Below are 17412 nucleotides of genomic sequence, written 5' to 3'. Positions count from 1 at the left end.
AAAAACTTTTTTTTTCTTTTTACAAAAAAAGGAAAAAGAATACAGTTACCTGGTGAAGATATATCAGCATTCCTTACACTTACATATTTTTTAACAAGTTTAACCACTGTGTGATTACTTTCAGGGTCACTCTCACATTTCCTGCATGCCCGGGACAGTGCGTCGATGGAACTACCCACCCCCTCTATGCATAGGTAACGCGCTCAAATGCAAATACACTGCACCACTGGCTAAATTGTGTTACGAGTGAGCGATTCAGTTTGGAAGAAAATATGTCCTACTGGTGTATCAAAGTGACATAAGTACTCAGGCACACTGGATATGTTTACTTATGTGTGTGTGTGTATGTGTGTGTGTGTTATTTGTACCCTTTATGCAATAGTGTTGTGTAACCTTGATGTTTGCATGGAGACTTAAATAATTCAGTCCTTGGTAAAAGATCTCAGAAGCCAGTTCCAGTTAAACTCGACTTGACATGTCAGGACCAGCTTTCCAGACCTGCTTTACCTATTTCTGTAAGAGATATTTGCATCAACCCTTTTATGTCCAAAAATGTCTACAGAAAAGGATGCCATAACAAGGCTCTTACTTAAAAAGATATGTATTATTCACCACTGCGGCTGATGAATTTACAGAATTTTGTGAACAACACATCACTTGAACTTCACTGTCGAAGCAGTGATCTTTAAACTACGTTGTTCAGTGTTAACAGTGTGTTTGTTTTCCCTGTGGTTTCAGCTCGTTGTGGTGGGGTGCTGACTGAAATGAGTGGTGTCATCCTTAGTCCAGGTTTCCCTGGCAACTACCCCGGCAACCTGGACTGCACCTGGCAAATCACCCTGCCAACTGGATATGGTAAGTAGTATGGATGTAAGAGCATTCCTAAAAAATAGGTGTCACTTTCAGTACATCTGCTGGCTAAGTTGTTTGTAGCACAGAATATGCAGCAGATTTATATCTATATATTTGTTTGCTATGTGCTGGTAAATACAGGAACTGGAAATTTTAGGGGGACGTAGTATTTATTATTTTGTGTGTATGATATACATTTGCAAAAAGTGTAATAGATTATGTAAATTAAAAAAAGAAAACCTGGGCAATAAATGTACAGTTGTATTTTTGATGCAAGTTATTATGTACAAAAAACACAATAAAATAGTCAAAAAATATTGCAGTGAAAATAGACAAAAAATATTTCAAACCATGTAAACGTACTGCACTCGATTAGTAAACGTGCACCATGTGTGTATGCTGTGTGCACATTATGCAAGTAAAGTAAAGCTCTTCTTAGTATTGAAATAATGTACTATCAGGTCTTTTATATAGTCGTTTATAGCATGTGTCTTTATAATTTGCATTACAGGAGCTCATATTCAGTTCCAAAACTTCTCTTCAGAAGACAACCATGACTTCCTAGAAGTCAGGGCTGGTCCACAGCACAGCTCATCCCTTATTGGTCAGTTTACTGGCTCACAGCTCCCACCCCCTTTACTGAGCACTACCCACCTGACGATCATCCACTTCTACAGTGACCACTCAGAGAACCGGCCAGGATTCAAACTGACCTATCAGGGTGAGTTGATGGGTGGTTTTTCTCTTTTTAGATCTCTTTTGTTTGTTTGTTTTGGTTTGGGTTTTTTTTAGTCAATACAGTCTTTACAGATATCAGACCCTGAATTATTATTGCAGGCATCTACAGTCCCTCAAGGGTCACTATGATAACAGACCTGTGTTGAAATGAGTCCCATTGTTTAGTTTGTCCAAATTTATTCAATGCAATGATTCATAAAAATGGTCTGCTCAAATGCTCTGAATAAATTAATATCCCAAACCTAGTAGCCACAGTGCAAAGCTTTCACAACTCCAAGAAAGAAAGTATTGCTATGAGGTTTTGAGCTTTGATCCATGAATGAGTCATGCTAAAGACTTAAAAACCTCATGGCTTTCCTCTCATCATTAAAAATGATGGATTGTTAGTAAGCCCCTGTGAGAGACTGGCATCTTGTCCAGCAGGCTTTACTTGTAGCCCTAAGTGCTTCACTTCAAAGACACAAGAGATGCACTGTGGGCCTATATGCCAGCATAACTAGAACAAGGCTTATTCAATTTCAAATAAGCAAACTCAAAATCATGTGCGCATGAATGTGAGTTCCCTTTTTTCCTCCGATTTGGAAGTCCTCTAGCACTGCAGTCAGTATCACTGTTATCCTGCTGTTGTTTGTAGAGGATGCAGACAAGCCTCCTCACGTGGAGTTGCACCAGATGCTTTTTTTAACAGTTCTTTGATGAGAAGATGCAATGCAGACAGAGGTCCACAACACCACCTCCAACCTCGGTGCATGCTTTCTCAATATTACGTACACACTCTGGTTTTGTATTCAAGGGCATAACATGTTTACAGTTAAAAAGGCTTAATAGCTGCAAGCAAATTATTAAAAGCTGAGTTGGATAAGCACTCTATGCCAAAAAAATCAGTGTGAATACATACACACACATTTCAACTCAAATGTCGCTTATAAAAGCTTAAGGGAGTTCTTATTCCAGTTTTAGGTTTTGGCACGCTGACATTGCTGCACCTTTTAAGTACACTTTTGTACATAGAAAGTTTAAATGTTGCCCTGGGAATCTGCTGGAACCACATTCTTGGCTGTAGTTTCATTGCTGCGAGTAATACTCCTTCCAAGTGCACATCTTTTGGCCTTCATTTTCCACAATCACCATAGTTCTTTATTACCTCCATGAATTTCTGTGGTGTCATATCCTTTCATATTCACTCATCTCATTGTTGCTCTCTTATGAGAGATCTGCGTCTATCACATCTTTCTGTCTCTTCTGTTCTATTTCTGCAATGATCTGTTAACCTTATTAGCTTTTGTTTAGCTAGGATCAGCTGTATTATTTGTTGCATGTCCTGCTTGGACTTGAGGTCTTGCACTGTGAACATCCCGCCCCTCAAATGCATGTTAAGCCATTCTTTCCTACCTTGTACAGCCTGCTGCTACCAGCATAGACCACACCCAAGAGCATTTTGCACAATCTGCATTGTGGATGCTGTCTAGTGCAGCAGACACAATTTGTATTGACCAGGTGCTGAATGCTTGTTCTAGTGTTTTTAGGTGCTGCCTTTCTCTCTAGCCTTTTGTAACAATTGGGATTCCGATATCAGCCACCTCTGCTCTCTGTCAGCGGCACATTTAATGAAGGAGCTTGACTTGCCATGACACTCACGCAGAGTGAGAACTGCCCTAAATATACCTGTGGTACTGACATTTCCTCAGGCAAGTGCTAGCATGCCGTGTATACCTTTGCCCGATAACTGTGTAGGAGGAGATCACATCTATTGATGTTGCTGCATTAGCTATTACTTGTTGTCTCTGTGGGTCAGAGATTCTTTTCAGTTTACCTCAAATCCATAGACAGAAAATTTTAAAAATATAAGAAACTTGGAAAAATAAATGACTTTTTTCTTCCCCAGCTTCACATATCTCTACCTACCTCACATATATCTCTTATCTCTATCTGTAGGCTACCAACTTCAAAACTGCCATGATCCATTTCCTTTTGCAAACGGTGACATCATCAACAATGATTACAGCGCTGGGCAATCTATAACTTTTCAGTGCTACCCTGGTTATGTTTTGATTGGACACACAGTGCTAACATGCCTGCATGGTATCAACCGGAAGTGGAACCACCCATTTCCACGATGTGAGGGTAAGAATAAGTCATAGCTTCTTGATATATTAGTATTTTGGAAAATATAAATACTTTTAAATTGGTTTTAAAAATAAAGATGTATTTAAAATGTGGAGGTCGTATAGTAGAAAGTTTATTTCATGCTGTTACACGCTTACCAAACAAGCAGTTGCAATTTCTAATGTAGACATTTAGAAAATGAAAAAATTTTTTCTTTCACCGGTATCACAAGTTGACATTGTAAACAATTAATTAGTAAGTCACTTATGTCACTTGGAACATTTACTGGATAAATTATTTGTAAAATTATTATTCTGTCACTTCTGTCGCTTCTTGTTCCAGACTATTAATTACATTCCTCAGTGTTTGGTGTTCAGCAGTCATTCTTGACTTCAGTTTTTTAGCATTTTAGAAAAAGTGAAAATTATGTTATAATTCTGCTTTTTACAGCTCCTTGTGGCTATAATGTCACAGCTGAAAATGGGACCATCTACTCACCTCAGTACCCAAATGAATATCCAAACTCCCAAGATTGCAGCTGGCTCATCACTGTTCCCCACGGACATGGAGTTTATATAAATTTTACCTTACTGCAGACAGAACCCGTCACCGATTACATTGCTGTCTGGTAAGTCTGGGTACAGTTATGGCTTAATATTCATAAAAACACACGCAGACATATACTACACACGCAGAAATGAAGAAGTGTTATTTAATGTCTCATGCATGCAGGGATTGAATCATTGATGGGTAAGTCTTGAGTGTAGTTTCACTCTGTCTACTCTCTGCACATTAATGAGAATACACCAAAAATGTATCAACTTTTACTAAGATTATGCATTCAGTTGTCTGTCTCACACACATTCACACATTCTCCTCATATTTTAGGGCTATATATTGAATTTTATCCCTGGTATTGATCATCTTTTATTCATTTTTACTTTTCTATTTTCTCTAACGTTAATTATACATAAACTTTATCGTATATGTTCATATGCAGAGACCATACACTATAACCTAGATAATAAAGTACATACGCACACATACACTGTGCTATGTAATGCATACGCAGACTCTTCAGCAGTAATAATAGGATTCAGTGTGGAGGTAAGTGTAATACGGGGTGTATGAGAGCAATGCATTTACAATGGGACCACTGACCAATTCAATCTAACTCAGTACCAAGGCCATACGCAGACTCAGAGAGGGCTCGGGAACTCTGGAAGTAATCATGAGATTCAGTTGGGAGTGGGAAATGTAATGAAAAGAGTGGCAGAGCTGGGTTCACAAATCTAACAAGACTCAGCTGGATCTGAAGCGCCTGGGTCAAGAGAAAATTTCACCTAATATGCATTAATTTTCCTGAATAATAACAGTAGATTTAAACAGTAGATTTATGAGGAAGGAAATTAAGATCCAGCAGATTTTGGTTTTAGCTATACTTGGTGCTTAGGTGAGGTCAGGCTTAACATTTCAGGCTCTAGAGTCAAGCTCTAGGGAGCAAGCATCAGAAATGTAGGCGGTGGGAAAGTAATACATTTACAGTGGGTGAATACTCGCTTTCAATCTCGCCAGCTAAAAGAACCATGGATTCTGCTATGGAGAGGCGTTATGTTGAATTATTTTGCAGTTGCAAATTGATTTCAGTGATTTATGTGTTTTTGGCACATTTCACAGGGAACAAAATTATAAAATCACATTCATAGATTGTAGGGAACCAAAAGAACTCGGTTATTTGAGATTAGTTCACACATAATAGCTCAACGTAGCTATATCTCAGACACATGAATATATTTGGAAGTGACCTGGGGCTGACACTGAGGAGCACAGTGCTTTTCTCATACCCAGTGGGATGCTATCTACCTTCCAGGGTCTTAGACAGCTTAAGAGCACCTAATCCAAAGGTCTACTGCATTATATGCATGTAAATAGAGTCTACTGGCATTAATACTTATCACTTCAAACATCCTCTTATAAAAATGTTTCTTCCTTAATATTCTTTTTGACTTTTCGACTTACCCAGACAAAACCGAATATGCTTTTCATGTGGAAAATTGAAGCGATTTAACAGGAACAGTGGGTTTTACAGTGAATTACCAGACTACATTAAATTTACTATATGAACTCAGGCCTGCTGAATTTTTTTCTTTAATGATGGAGTTTGTATTTGAAATACTTTTAATTATATGCCTCAGCGGTGAACTGTTAATAAAACAGGATAACTGACGTTATCTAATTGAACTCATAAGAGCATAAGATCGCAGCCACAGGTTTTATAATGATTTGGGACTACTTGGATGCTCTAATTCAGTCGGATAGAAAGTGGAATAAGACAATGTTTGTGCTGCTGAAAACGGGTCACACTAAATATGAAAAAACAAACTTGCTCTCAGTTTAAAAGAAATTACTGTACTGAAAATGAAAGGGCTTTCAAAAAATGTCCTTTTTTACGTAGTAAATAGTACAGTATAAATGCTAATGAAATGGCCAAAATTGGACTTGGGAGTGGTGCATTCACAGAACCTTTCTTTGATTCAGACTGAGCAACAAATTGCTGCCGTTAGTAGAAGCTCACAATCACCAGTTGCATTTATAGTTAAGTCAGAGATCTACCTGTTACGCACGAAAACCCCCAGAATGCACTTGCACTGATGTGATCGTTAATTACTACTGGCTGCTCTTTGCAGTCACGCTGATTTCCTTTTCCCCTGTTTTGGCCTGTCATTACTCAAACTTGTTACAAATGTCTTTTGAATGCTCTTTATCTTGGTGTGTTTGCATCATAGCGCAGTGATCCGTGTTTGCTGGTTTCTGTCCTGTACACCCCTGGGGTTTATGTGACAGCAGCTGCATCCAGATGTCAGGGACTAAAGCCAAACAGCCTCTGTGGTCTTCCACTTGTTGTGTTTGGCTGTATGCCAAATACCACTGCTAACAGTGGGCATCAGATCTAACATCAGAGCAACACAGTACAGTAGTTAATGGTGCTGGACACTCAATAAAAAAAGCAGTATTTCTTTATATACTTTAAACAAAATAATACTGGCAATATTTTATGCATTTTAGATGCTTTGTGTCACATTCAATATATCCCTGTGGTGGATGAGAATGAAATTTAGAATAATGTCGGTAAATAATTCAGATTTTATTCTCAGCTCAGAATAATAATTATACATTATCAGCATTCAATCAATATCAATGCAATATTTTGATATGCTCGGGGGGGAAAGTGGATTCTGAAATGTTATAACGTCTGAAATGTTATAAACTGAAATGATATCTAGAAAGATTAAGATAATAACCTGGCTTCAGAATGTAATCATCATTTTGCACCTGGAATCTCCAGATATCCTAAACTGTAAAATGCCCTCACCACAAAACAGCTCCTTTCCAAACTGCCCTTTGAAAGTATTCTGAAGATCAGGGTGTGGCTGCTGGGCTGGAGTCAGCATGCAACATCTGCTTTAACATCAGTCTGGATTCTTGGCCTAGCTTTGCATTAGCATGTTGTCTGTGCACACGCTTGCAAAGAGCAGACATTCTGTTAGAAGGGGGTCGTTTCAGTCCTGGATGCACATTCCACTTTACAACAAAAACAACTTTTGAGGTTTTTCTGTTTTCTTTTCTATCTACCTGGCGTGCAGATAACTGAGGAACCATTGTAACGCAAGTGTCGACATGACTGTAACTGTAATGTAATTACAGAATTTAGTATGGTAACATCTTACAGTACTTACTACATTACTGAAAAATGTCATGAGATTACAGTAACGCATTACATACAACAAATCTCGGTTGACGAATGGGAAAGGGAGGTCAACAGGAGGTCAGAAGCAGAGATGAGTAGTCAGGCATCCAGCCTCTGTTTCTTCCTGTTCATGTTTCTAAAGTAAAATCACTGTGGAGATCGCTTTGAAGTTGTTTTGAAGTTTGGGCTGTTTTTCAATTTTGCTTTGTGTTTTCTGCTTTCTGTTCTTACCTAAAAGTAAGATCGTGTATGTGTCCATATTGGGGAAGGAATTTGTGCTGTTGTGTAGGAGTGTGGCCTATAGGTTTATATTGCTGGTAATTATGTGGCAAGGCCATTTTACGGTACTTAAGCAATTAAGTAATGTACTGTATTACTTTTAAGTTATGAGTAATGTGTAATAAATTACCTTTTTTGAGTAACAACCCCAACATCAATCGAAAATGAGTTATTTAAACTTATTTTGAAATTATGCTGAAATAGCTATAATATGATTATGCACAAATATTATATCACCTCCCTCTTCTGTTCATCATCATGTGTAAAATTCTTCCCGTGTATTATTATGCTTCGTGTGCCTTTGAAGACAAACAAGTATGGTTTGTGAAAAACATAACCATGAAAAAATGAAGCTTTGATGGTTTGAATATCCACAAGTGCTTCATCTACCCACATCTAATCATCATGCACAATGACAAATGTCTAATGTCTTCTGGAGCCACATGCCTTTATTCAGTGTAATCAAGCCACATTACAATTAATTTGTCGAGCTGTTTGTTTCTCCTTTTTTCCCCCACCTCAAATTGATAGAAGACATATTTGGCCGCAGATTGTAACTAGGTTGATATTTTTGGAACAGTAACTGCCTACTCTCTAAATGAAGCCAAACAAAAACAGAGTAATAGCCACCGTACTCTCATTAGCCAAACTGGTCCTGGCACTGGTCCTGGCTCCTGTTTTTATTTCTTACTAATACGATGCAGAGGTGCAGAATGATGGATGAGTGATGATTGATGGAGGGGTGCAGTGATCAACACTGTCACCTCGCAGTAAAAAAGCCCTTGGGATAGAATCCCTGTGCTTGCTTGCCTTCCACAGTCCAAAGGCATGCATGTGTTTGAATGTGAGCATGCGTGGCTGTCTGTCTTTCTGTGTTAGCCCTGCAATGGACGGGTGGCCTGTGCTGTCCAAGGTGTACCCTACCTTTCTCCACAGTGACAGCTGGGGTAGGCTCCAGCCCAGCTCCAGTGACTCCAAATCTGATGTGCCATTTGGATTTGTTAGGTGCTAAATCATGTCAGCCCCTGTCACTCTAATTACATATCTTCTCAATACCATCCTTTTCTCGGCTGCACTGTAATTTTGTCAGTCACACGTATTACAAAGTGCACAGCAGATGAGCAGTGCAAACTCTTAATAAATCTGATTTATTGTATTTTTTAACCTTCATTTCCAAAAGCAATGCTTACTTAGAATATGTGGCAGAGCTTCTCATTCTTTGTTCCCGACCATGTTGTTACACCAAGTGGGGTTTTTTGGTCTTCTTCACATAAGTATTTGACTTTGCATTACTAGCCTTATTAAATTGCTTTTATAGATGTATAGTTTTCTTTTGATTCACCGAATTAAATGTCACTAGCAAAACTTTTTTCTCTACAGTTTCAGACTTTTTGCCCTTTTTCAATTATAAATTATAAATAGAGCTCTGAAATACATCCATGTGTTAATAAATAGGAGAGAAAATGTCTTTTGGGCTAAGAAAGGTATTGCTATTGGGTTTGTGTGTTTTTCAGTGAGTAAAAATAGAGTCTAGAAATTCTAACAGTTTTAATTCAAATGACCCATATAGCACATTTTGATCTTCCAAATGAGCTCCAACACCTTCAGAAGACCTTGAATTATTGAGGAGCCAAGAGATCCCAGGCACTCTTCATGAATTAAAATTTTAAAACCCTTGTTTAATCCAATGGCATGTTCATTAAAAACCTAAAACTGGGCATTTAGGAGTGTTAGAAAATGTAACCTTTCAACAACATTCAATATTTAATGAGTGAAGTTAAGCCTTTAATCTGTGGGTTTTGTTCAATGAACTTGTTTGAAATGGGTGATAAAAACAAAGAAAAGAAGAAAAAAATATTCTTGCAGCCACTTTAGTAGACTAATGTGGACATTCCAGACACATATGTTTTATGTTATTACCAAATTCTGTTTTTTGTTTCATTTGTTTAAATGAAGTCAGCAGAAGGAAATCACTCTACAACTAGCAATTCATAACAGTTTGAAAGTGATTTTAAGTCCTTGCCCTTCTTTGGAGATGCAGCAGAAACATGTACACAGTGTTGACATATTACACATTTTTTTTTATATTGACTGGATGTAGCCCTTTAAAAAGTTCATCACTAAAATGTATTTTCTTCAATGGGAATCAACAAATGTGCAACTCACTTGTATTTTTATTTTTATTCCTATTTATCCCCTTCGTATATTTTATTTATATTTGTCTCTGTATTTATATATATATATATGTATGTATATGTATATGTATATATATATATATATATATATATATATATATATATATATATATATATATATATATATATATATGTATGTATATGTATATATATATATATATGTATATATATGTATGTATATGTATATATATATATATATGTATATATATGTATGTATATGTATATATATATATATATATGTATATATATGTATGTATATGTATATATATATATATATATGTATATATATGTATGTATATGTATATATATATATGTATGTATATATATATATATATGTATGTATATGTATATATATATATATATGTATGTATATGTATGTATATATATATATATATATATATGTATGTATATGTATGTATATATATATATATATATATATGTATATATATATGTATATATATATATATATATATACATATATATGTATATATATATATGCATATATAACTAACTTCTGTCGGTGCTGTGCTTTTTGGAAACCGAATTTCCCAGAGGAACCCGCCCGAGGGATTAATAAAGTTCTATCTTATCTTATCTTAAATGTACTTTTGTAGGTAATTCTACATTTATAAAAATATATATTGAGATGAGGTGTGGATCAATTTTTGCAGGCATGTCAGTGCTCTAGCAGCTGAATACAAAATAAACAACTAAACTACCTACTACTACTAATCATCTAAAAATGTGATTTTGTAACAACAAATTTTGAACAGAATATGAACTTCACATGCGCTATATTAAGAATCATTAATACAAGGAGTGAAACTAATTCACCATAGTTCAAACTGTGTTACCTTTCAGCATGTGCAATGTGACACTTGGTTCCTCTTCTTGCCGGTCAATAGTTTTTAATGTATCCATGTCTTGAGCTTTCCCATCAACTGTTGCTCTCTTTCTATTTAGGGACGGCCCAGATACATCCAGTCCTCAGCTGGGAGTTTTCAGTGGTAACACTGCACTAGAGACAGCCTACAGTACTAGCCCGAAGGTCCTGATTCGCTTTCATTCAGACTTTTCAACTGGAGGCTTCTTCATTCTGAACTTCCATGGTAATTTAAAGCAAATGGCTTATTTCTACATGTTATCTACATTTTCTTGTAGTCTTAGAATTAACAGTGAATAGCTTCGTAACATTAAGTCATAGGCCTTTCAAGATTAAACAACTACCGGGCCATCTTTATTTGACTCTTTTTCATTAGTTTCTATTACTTCTTACTATTATTATTATTTTTTAAATAGTGTTAGTTTACTATCTCATGTTATGTTTTTACTTCAACAAAGGCATAACTGTGGGTTCTTCTTTTCCTCCAACAGTTCAAAGATATGCATGTTAGGCAATGGGTGATTCTAAATTGACTGTAGGTATGCATAGGAGCATAAATGGTTTTCTGTCAGTTTGCTAGCCATGATTAATGAGTGACCTGTGCATGGTGAACCCTGCCTCTCAGCCATTATCTGATGGAATAGTCCCCTTTGACCCTAGTTGGAATAGTAGATTAAAAAATTGATAGACATATGGAAGACATTTGAAACCCTAGTTTCATTTTGGTGAAATGTGACCAGCCTCTGAGCAAAGTGCACTTATTTTAGTCAAATACCCTATAACTAAATCTAAGAGTTTGTTCTAAGGAAAAATATATTCATATACTATCTTCATTTTGTCAGGGGAGTTTATAAAAACAAGTCCTATCCAGGCAGTTATAAAGGCAGTTATTTTATAGCATTACAGGTAATTTGACTGTAAAATAAGTTGTGGCCCGTGGTACTTTACTTAACCCAAATTAAAGCTGAACATCTGCAAGTCATTGACATCTTGATTGTTCAATGTAAAATCCACAGTGGTAGAGTACAAAGGCAAAAGTAAAAAAAAATTGATCCAAATATGTTTGGATGATAATCACACTTGAATCCAAGAGTGTTCTGGAACTCTGGATTATGAAGATTTGAGAGTCGGGCTAATTGCTTATATTTCTTTTCATCATATGCTCTATTTTCAGGGTTTTTTAAGAAAGTGATCTAGATATGCATCCAAATTAGAATTCCCTTACATGGAGCTTTAATGCTCTGCCAAGCTTTTTGAAATTGAGCTTGGTAATCTTGCTGACAGAAACTAAACATATACTGGTAAATTATAAGGTTTTCTTACCTATTATTCTTACCTATTACCTTTTATAGGCAAGGTCTAATTTTTAGAGAGGGGTGAAAGTGTAAGGAAAGGTGCTGCAGTGATCTACAGTAAGAGAAAAATAACATGATTTTCGTAATATTGCACCAGGTAAATGTGTTTAAGACAACTCCTCAATAGTGAGTACGTTAACCCCTTTTTTCATCTCTTCTCTTTAGCGTACCGTCTTAAGAAATGCCCTCCTCCCCCTGTTGTGGAGAATGCAGAGATGATCTATGAAGATGAGGATTTCCAAATAGGTAATAGACATGATTAATAATCATTGGTTTTGATACGGGGAAAAAATGTTGGCTAAAATTTGCAAAAAACACAACAACTATAACAGAATAACCTGCAAAACTCTTTTATTGATAACAAGTCGGCTGAACCTGCATTCATGCATGACAAATTTGCTTAATTTAGCACGATTTTTTAAATTATATCGTTTGTTACATTCTTCAGAATTAAAAAGGATCATCAGCCTTATCTAATGTGGTACATCATAAGATCAAAATGAAAAACTACCTGATCAGGCTTGTAGTAGGTCATTATTCTGCTGATTGATTACTTCATTAATCTGCCACATTACTTTGCAAATGCATTATCTAAATATAGCAGGCCCATGCTTGTCTGTCACGGTATTTTTTTTCTTTTGCTTTATTAGTGGTACAGAGGCACTTGTTCATAAAATCCATTCAGTGTACCTCTATGTATCGGTGTCTTAGAAGCAAATATTATAAAAATAATAGTGACACATTTGCAAAGAAAATTATTTTGTACACAATATTTTAAAGCTGTTGCAATTGCCATGTAGTGTATTAGAAAGACAGTCTCACTGGATAGCCCCTGGTTCAAAGGACTTCTTGTGGGATGCTTGCCATAACTGTTCAATAGGGTTGAGGTCAGGGGAATGTGAAACAAAGTTTATCTAAGCCAGCAATCCTTCAGATCCATCATGGTGTAGTATGAGTCGAAGATGCAAACCAGAGGGTGTAGCATATCTTTGAAGAGTGGAGTGCGACTTCTCCTTGGTCATGACTTGTCAATGCCAGTTCCAGAGCAGGCAAAGCACCTGCAGACTTGAATATTCCCACCACACAAATGTCATGTAAAATGTAGACCACCTCACACATAAAGCCTTGTTGGACGTGGGCAAGAATCTGCCCTCATGCTTAGACAAAACGACTAGCCAGTGTATATGTTGTTTGCTGACTGGACATTTATCTGCACTGAAATGGCATTTCTGTCAGGTAACAAAAGGAGGTCACTTTTTTAGGCAAACACCTGGTCATGGTTTGGATAAAGCTATTTACAAAGGCCTCTTGATTTTATATGCAATTTTCCAGGCCTATGTAAATAAACAAACTTTTTCCCCCCATGTTTCATAGAAATGATAGTGTTTTAGGCGGGACCCTGTTATATGTACTACTATCAATCTTTTCATAAACATGCATTTTGGTATAAATGATTGCTTGTCAAGTTTTTTCTTTTCTCTCAGCCCTGTTTTGTGTGTGTGATTTGTGAAAAGCAGCTTGCTTATGGTGACCTTTTAGATCAACAGGGCTGTAATTTAAAAAAAGAAAAGAAAAAAGAAACAGTGATAATAGTCATACTTCATACCTCCTCCGTATAGAGCAACATGAAAAAAGTGCCAAACCTGAGCCCACCACAAGTGAAGCCAATTTGGGCTTGTTTGGCGTAATTATATGCACAAATATTAAACCTCTCAGACTGTTTGACTGCAGGTGAATTTTACATTCACAAAACCTGCCAGAGTGAATTTCCTTAGAGAGCACTAGCTTTGTTATTGATGTGCTACCAAATTCCAGAATTGTTGAACATTCTCAAGAAAATAATGTGCTTGTTTATTCTGTTTTAAATTGGTCTTATGCTGTGAGGCACTATACGTCTCCTGGAAGTGCGAAGCATGCATTACATCACCCGGTAGATTTACAACACTTTAAGATGGAAAACCTTTCTTGTTTTTCTTTGGAAGGCAAAAGAAGCAACATTAATCTGGTGCTCGCTTCTTAAAAAATACAAATCATAAAATGTCAGTTTTTTCCCAAAGTTCATAAAGATAGACTCTTTCAAGCCTTAATGTAATACGCTCCATTTAGAGGGCTGTTGATTGTGGAAATTGTTGTTCCTTCTCTCATCACTCCTTATTTTCTGTAAAGCGATCCTCTTCTCTTGAAATCCAGTGAAACGGGAGGGCATAAAATCTTCACTCTTCATTTGATGCAAATATGTACTCATTTCAGGAAAAGGCGATTTTCGACTAGTCTTCCAACATTAGTCATTTTAGTAATAACAAAATAAGAAGCTCTTCTTTGAAGGGATATACATAGAGATACATTGCGACTTGGCAATTATTTTAAAGATTTGTAGAAAGTCAGTGTGTCATCTGTATTAGTAGTCGATTGCGTCTGTTTAGAGTATTTAATATAGTCTTTTATGTACTTATTATTATCCTTTAGATTGGGGTTACAAATAATGTTGTTTCTTAAAAACAGTTGTGAACCTATCAGTTGAAATTTTATGGTCAAAGTTTTCTTTTCTTTGCCTGCCTCGTGTAATAAATTAACAGAATTTATAATGATATATATGTATGTTATATAATATAATTTTCCAATTTTAGGTGATATTGTGAAGTATCGCTGTTTACCTGGATACACGCTGCTTGGAAAGGCAGAGCTTATGTGTAAACTCAACTCTCATTTGCTCTTTGAAACCCCGCCCCCAACATGTCAAGGTAAGGCATATTTTACAGAAATGATCTATCCTAATATGTTATTATCCTCAGTGTATAGTTGGTTTCTCTTAGGTTAGCATGTATATGGTAAACAGAATACCATATACGTTTTTAAAATGGTTGGTAGTTCTTCGCTTTCTGCACATTTTAGGAACTGTCAAAAACAAAGCAAACCAGACGTTACTGTTGTTGGGTTTTTTTGCCTATGGAAGAGAATTTACTGTGCACTGACAAGGGACAGATTAAAATAAGAAGTCAAAATCAGTACAGCAAAAGCTGAGATATCCTGACATGTAATTCGCCACAAGCTCCAGAATTGACAGATCCTGGCTTTCCATTATTCAACTTCAACTGTCTTTTTGCAAGATCATTCCTGCCTAGTCAACACCCACATTTTCTAGGCTCCCAATTTTGTTGACAAATTTCTATCCACAGCCACAGGATGTATCCTGCAGCTGCTCTAAGTGGTACCCCATGTGAATACTAAACCTATATGGATGTTTAAAGGCAGTTGTGGCTTCCTTTATTTCGTAGTCTTGAAAATGAGTCATGGTTTTGAAAATGAGTCCTATTTAAAAGTGTAAAATTAATTACTGCTTATATTTATCCCACTATTTTATGTACTAGTACTACTACTACTACTGCTAGCAGTGGCAGAAATATTTCCACTGGCATTGTATAAGTATGTTAAGAATCAGAATGAGCAACTTAGTATCTCTTGCTATCTCTATGCTTCTAAAATATATCTCTTCCATAAAAGACATGTTGCTTCTCCAGTCACATCTCCAAAACTTTAATTATTGTTGTGTAATTATTACATTTGGAGTCAAAACATATAACCCAGCTGCATAAAAGAAGCTCAGCATCATTCTCAGAGAGTTGTCATGTTTCATGTAGGTTAATGCAGGAAATCACTAATTGAAAAACAGTCTCACAGTAATACAACTTTTCGAAAAATCAAACTGATATGAAGCATTGTGGCAAAGTTACTTAAATTTTAAGTATTCAAATGTTAATGGTTAGGCTGTAGTTGAACCACACTGACTCTAATGCCGTCAGTCTCTCTAGGAGAGTCTTAGGATTGTGCATTGAAACTGAAAATTAGCTAAAAAGTATGTAGCGGCTTTTTATTTTAGCCAGTTTCTCATATATTCCAACAATGGGCATAATAATTCCGTAACACAGTAGTTCATTGTTGGCATGTTGGTTTTGTGAGTAAAGATTCCTCAAAAAAAAAATGTTACATGTTCAGATCTGCTAAGACAACTGGTAATTCTATGAGACACACAAAAAAATATTGATTTTTATTATTTGAGAAAATGAGTTTCTTTCCTTCTATAGCCGAGTGTTAAAGAAACACATGGCTTTCCTCCATCATGTGAAACTCCTTTTCCTCTATATAAAAAAAAGAAAAGAAAGCAGTATTCTTATAACAGGAATTCTAATAAAAATCTCTCTTAGAGGATCTAGCGCTCCTTTTGTGTTTAATCCTGTTAAGGAAACAAACAACATACAGAAAGATTGAAAGAGTTCTGCAGTTATTTTGCTCAAGACTAATAAATGGACCATTTTTAAAGGATGAATCAGTGGGCATGCGGCCGTTAGGTTTCACATATGCTGACATTTTAAACTGTTACGTGACTACCACGCATCTAAAGCAAGAATCAAGGCTGTATTTATTATTCTTAATTCTTTTTACATTTTTGATTGCTTTAACTGGCTTTTTGGTAACCCCTTCAGCCCAGTGCCCAGCCAATGAGGAACGGTTTTCATCCTCGGGTGTGATACTGAGCCCTGGGTTTCCTAGCAATTATCCAAACAGCCAGACATGCTCCTGGTTGCTGCGCATGATTCCAGGTACAGTGTGTATCCTGTCTGTCTGTCTGTCTATGGGGTTACACATGTGTGTTGGAATAATCTTGTGACTGAAGACTTACCATCTGCATTTAGATGCAACCAAAGAGACTGATCTCTTTACAGCGAGGACAAAAATTTGAAATTTAACACACAGCTTGAGTGAAATGACACTCAAGCTGTGTGTTATTTACTTAACCTTAACCTGCTTTATTCTTGAACCTGATAGACCTCTGTGTCTGCATTTGGTCTTTCAGCCTAAATATGCATACATTTGCATACGGCTCTGCATGTGTTTGTGCATTTGCTATACACTATGTGTTGCATGTTACAGTACATTTGCACTTGGCAGTAAATGATTGCTTCCCCCCCCTCAGGTTACACCATCAATATCTATGTGGAGATGTTCCACAGCGAGAAGCAGTTTGATGAACTGGAGATTTTTGATGGTAAACAATCCTTTCCTACATTTGTTACATCTTCACACACACGCATACTCAGATCCAGCTTTAATTTATGTTTTCTTGTTCAAAATACCAACAGTTCCGTTAATAAGATACATAATACTTAATTCTCATTTGGGGTGTTAGGAATTTACCCCACAGGACTTCCAAGTAGGTTATGGAGCAGGAAATTTGTGTACAGAGTAGATAGTGCGCTC

At 36.3% G+C, this 17412-nt stretch overlaps 1 protein-coding gene across 1 annotated transcript in view; it reads left to right on the top strand.

The window, feature by feature from the left end:
* The window catches only part of csmd1b (CUB and Sushi multiple domains 1b), a 202792-nt gene that overhangs the window by 138459 nt on the left and 46921 nt on the right, over nucleotides 1-17412 (top strand). The window contains exons 38-47 of the mRNA XM_080301157.1: nucleotides 125-194; nucleotides 739-855; nucleotides 1364-1573; nucleotides 3526-3714; nucleotides 4147-4324; nucleotides 10882-11027; nucleotides 12322-12402; nucleotides 14784-14897; nucleotides 16638-16754; nucleotides 17129-17200. Of these exons, the coding sequence (XP_080157283.1) occupies nucleotides 125-194; nucleotides 739-855; nucleotides 1364-1573; nucleotides 3526-3714; nucleotides 4147-4324; nucleotides 10882-11027; nucleotides 12322-12402; nucleotides 14784-14897; nucleotides 16638-16754; nucleotides 17129-17200 (1294 nt within the window). The remainder of the gene's footprint in view (nucleotides 1-124; nucleotides 195-738; nucleotides 856-1363; nucleotides 1574-3525; nucleotides 3715-4146; nucleotides 4325-10881; nucleotides 11028-12321; nucleotides 12403-14783; nucleotides 14898-16637; nucleotides 16755-17128; nucleotides 17201-17412) is intronic.

This window comes from Astatotilapia calliptera, chromosome 1 (assembly GCF_964374335.1).
Source record: "Astatotilapia calliptera chromosome 1, fAstCal68.1, whole genome shotgun sequence".
In the NCBI taxonomy this organism is placed as follows: domain Eukaryota; kingdom Metazoa; phylum Chordata; class Actinopteri; order Cichliformes; family Cichlidae; genus Astatotilapia; species Astatotilapia calliptera.
Note: the sequence above shows the minus strand (reverse complement) of the source record. Positions and strands in the feature narration are given on the sequence as shown.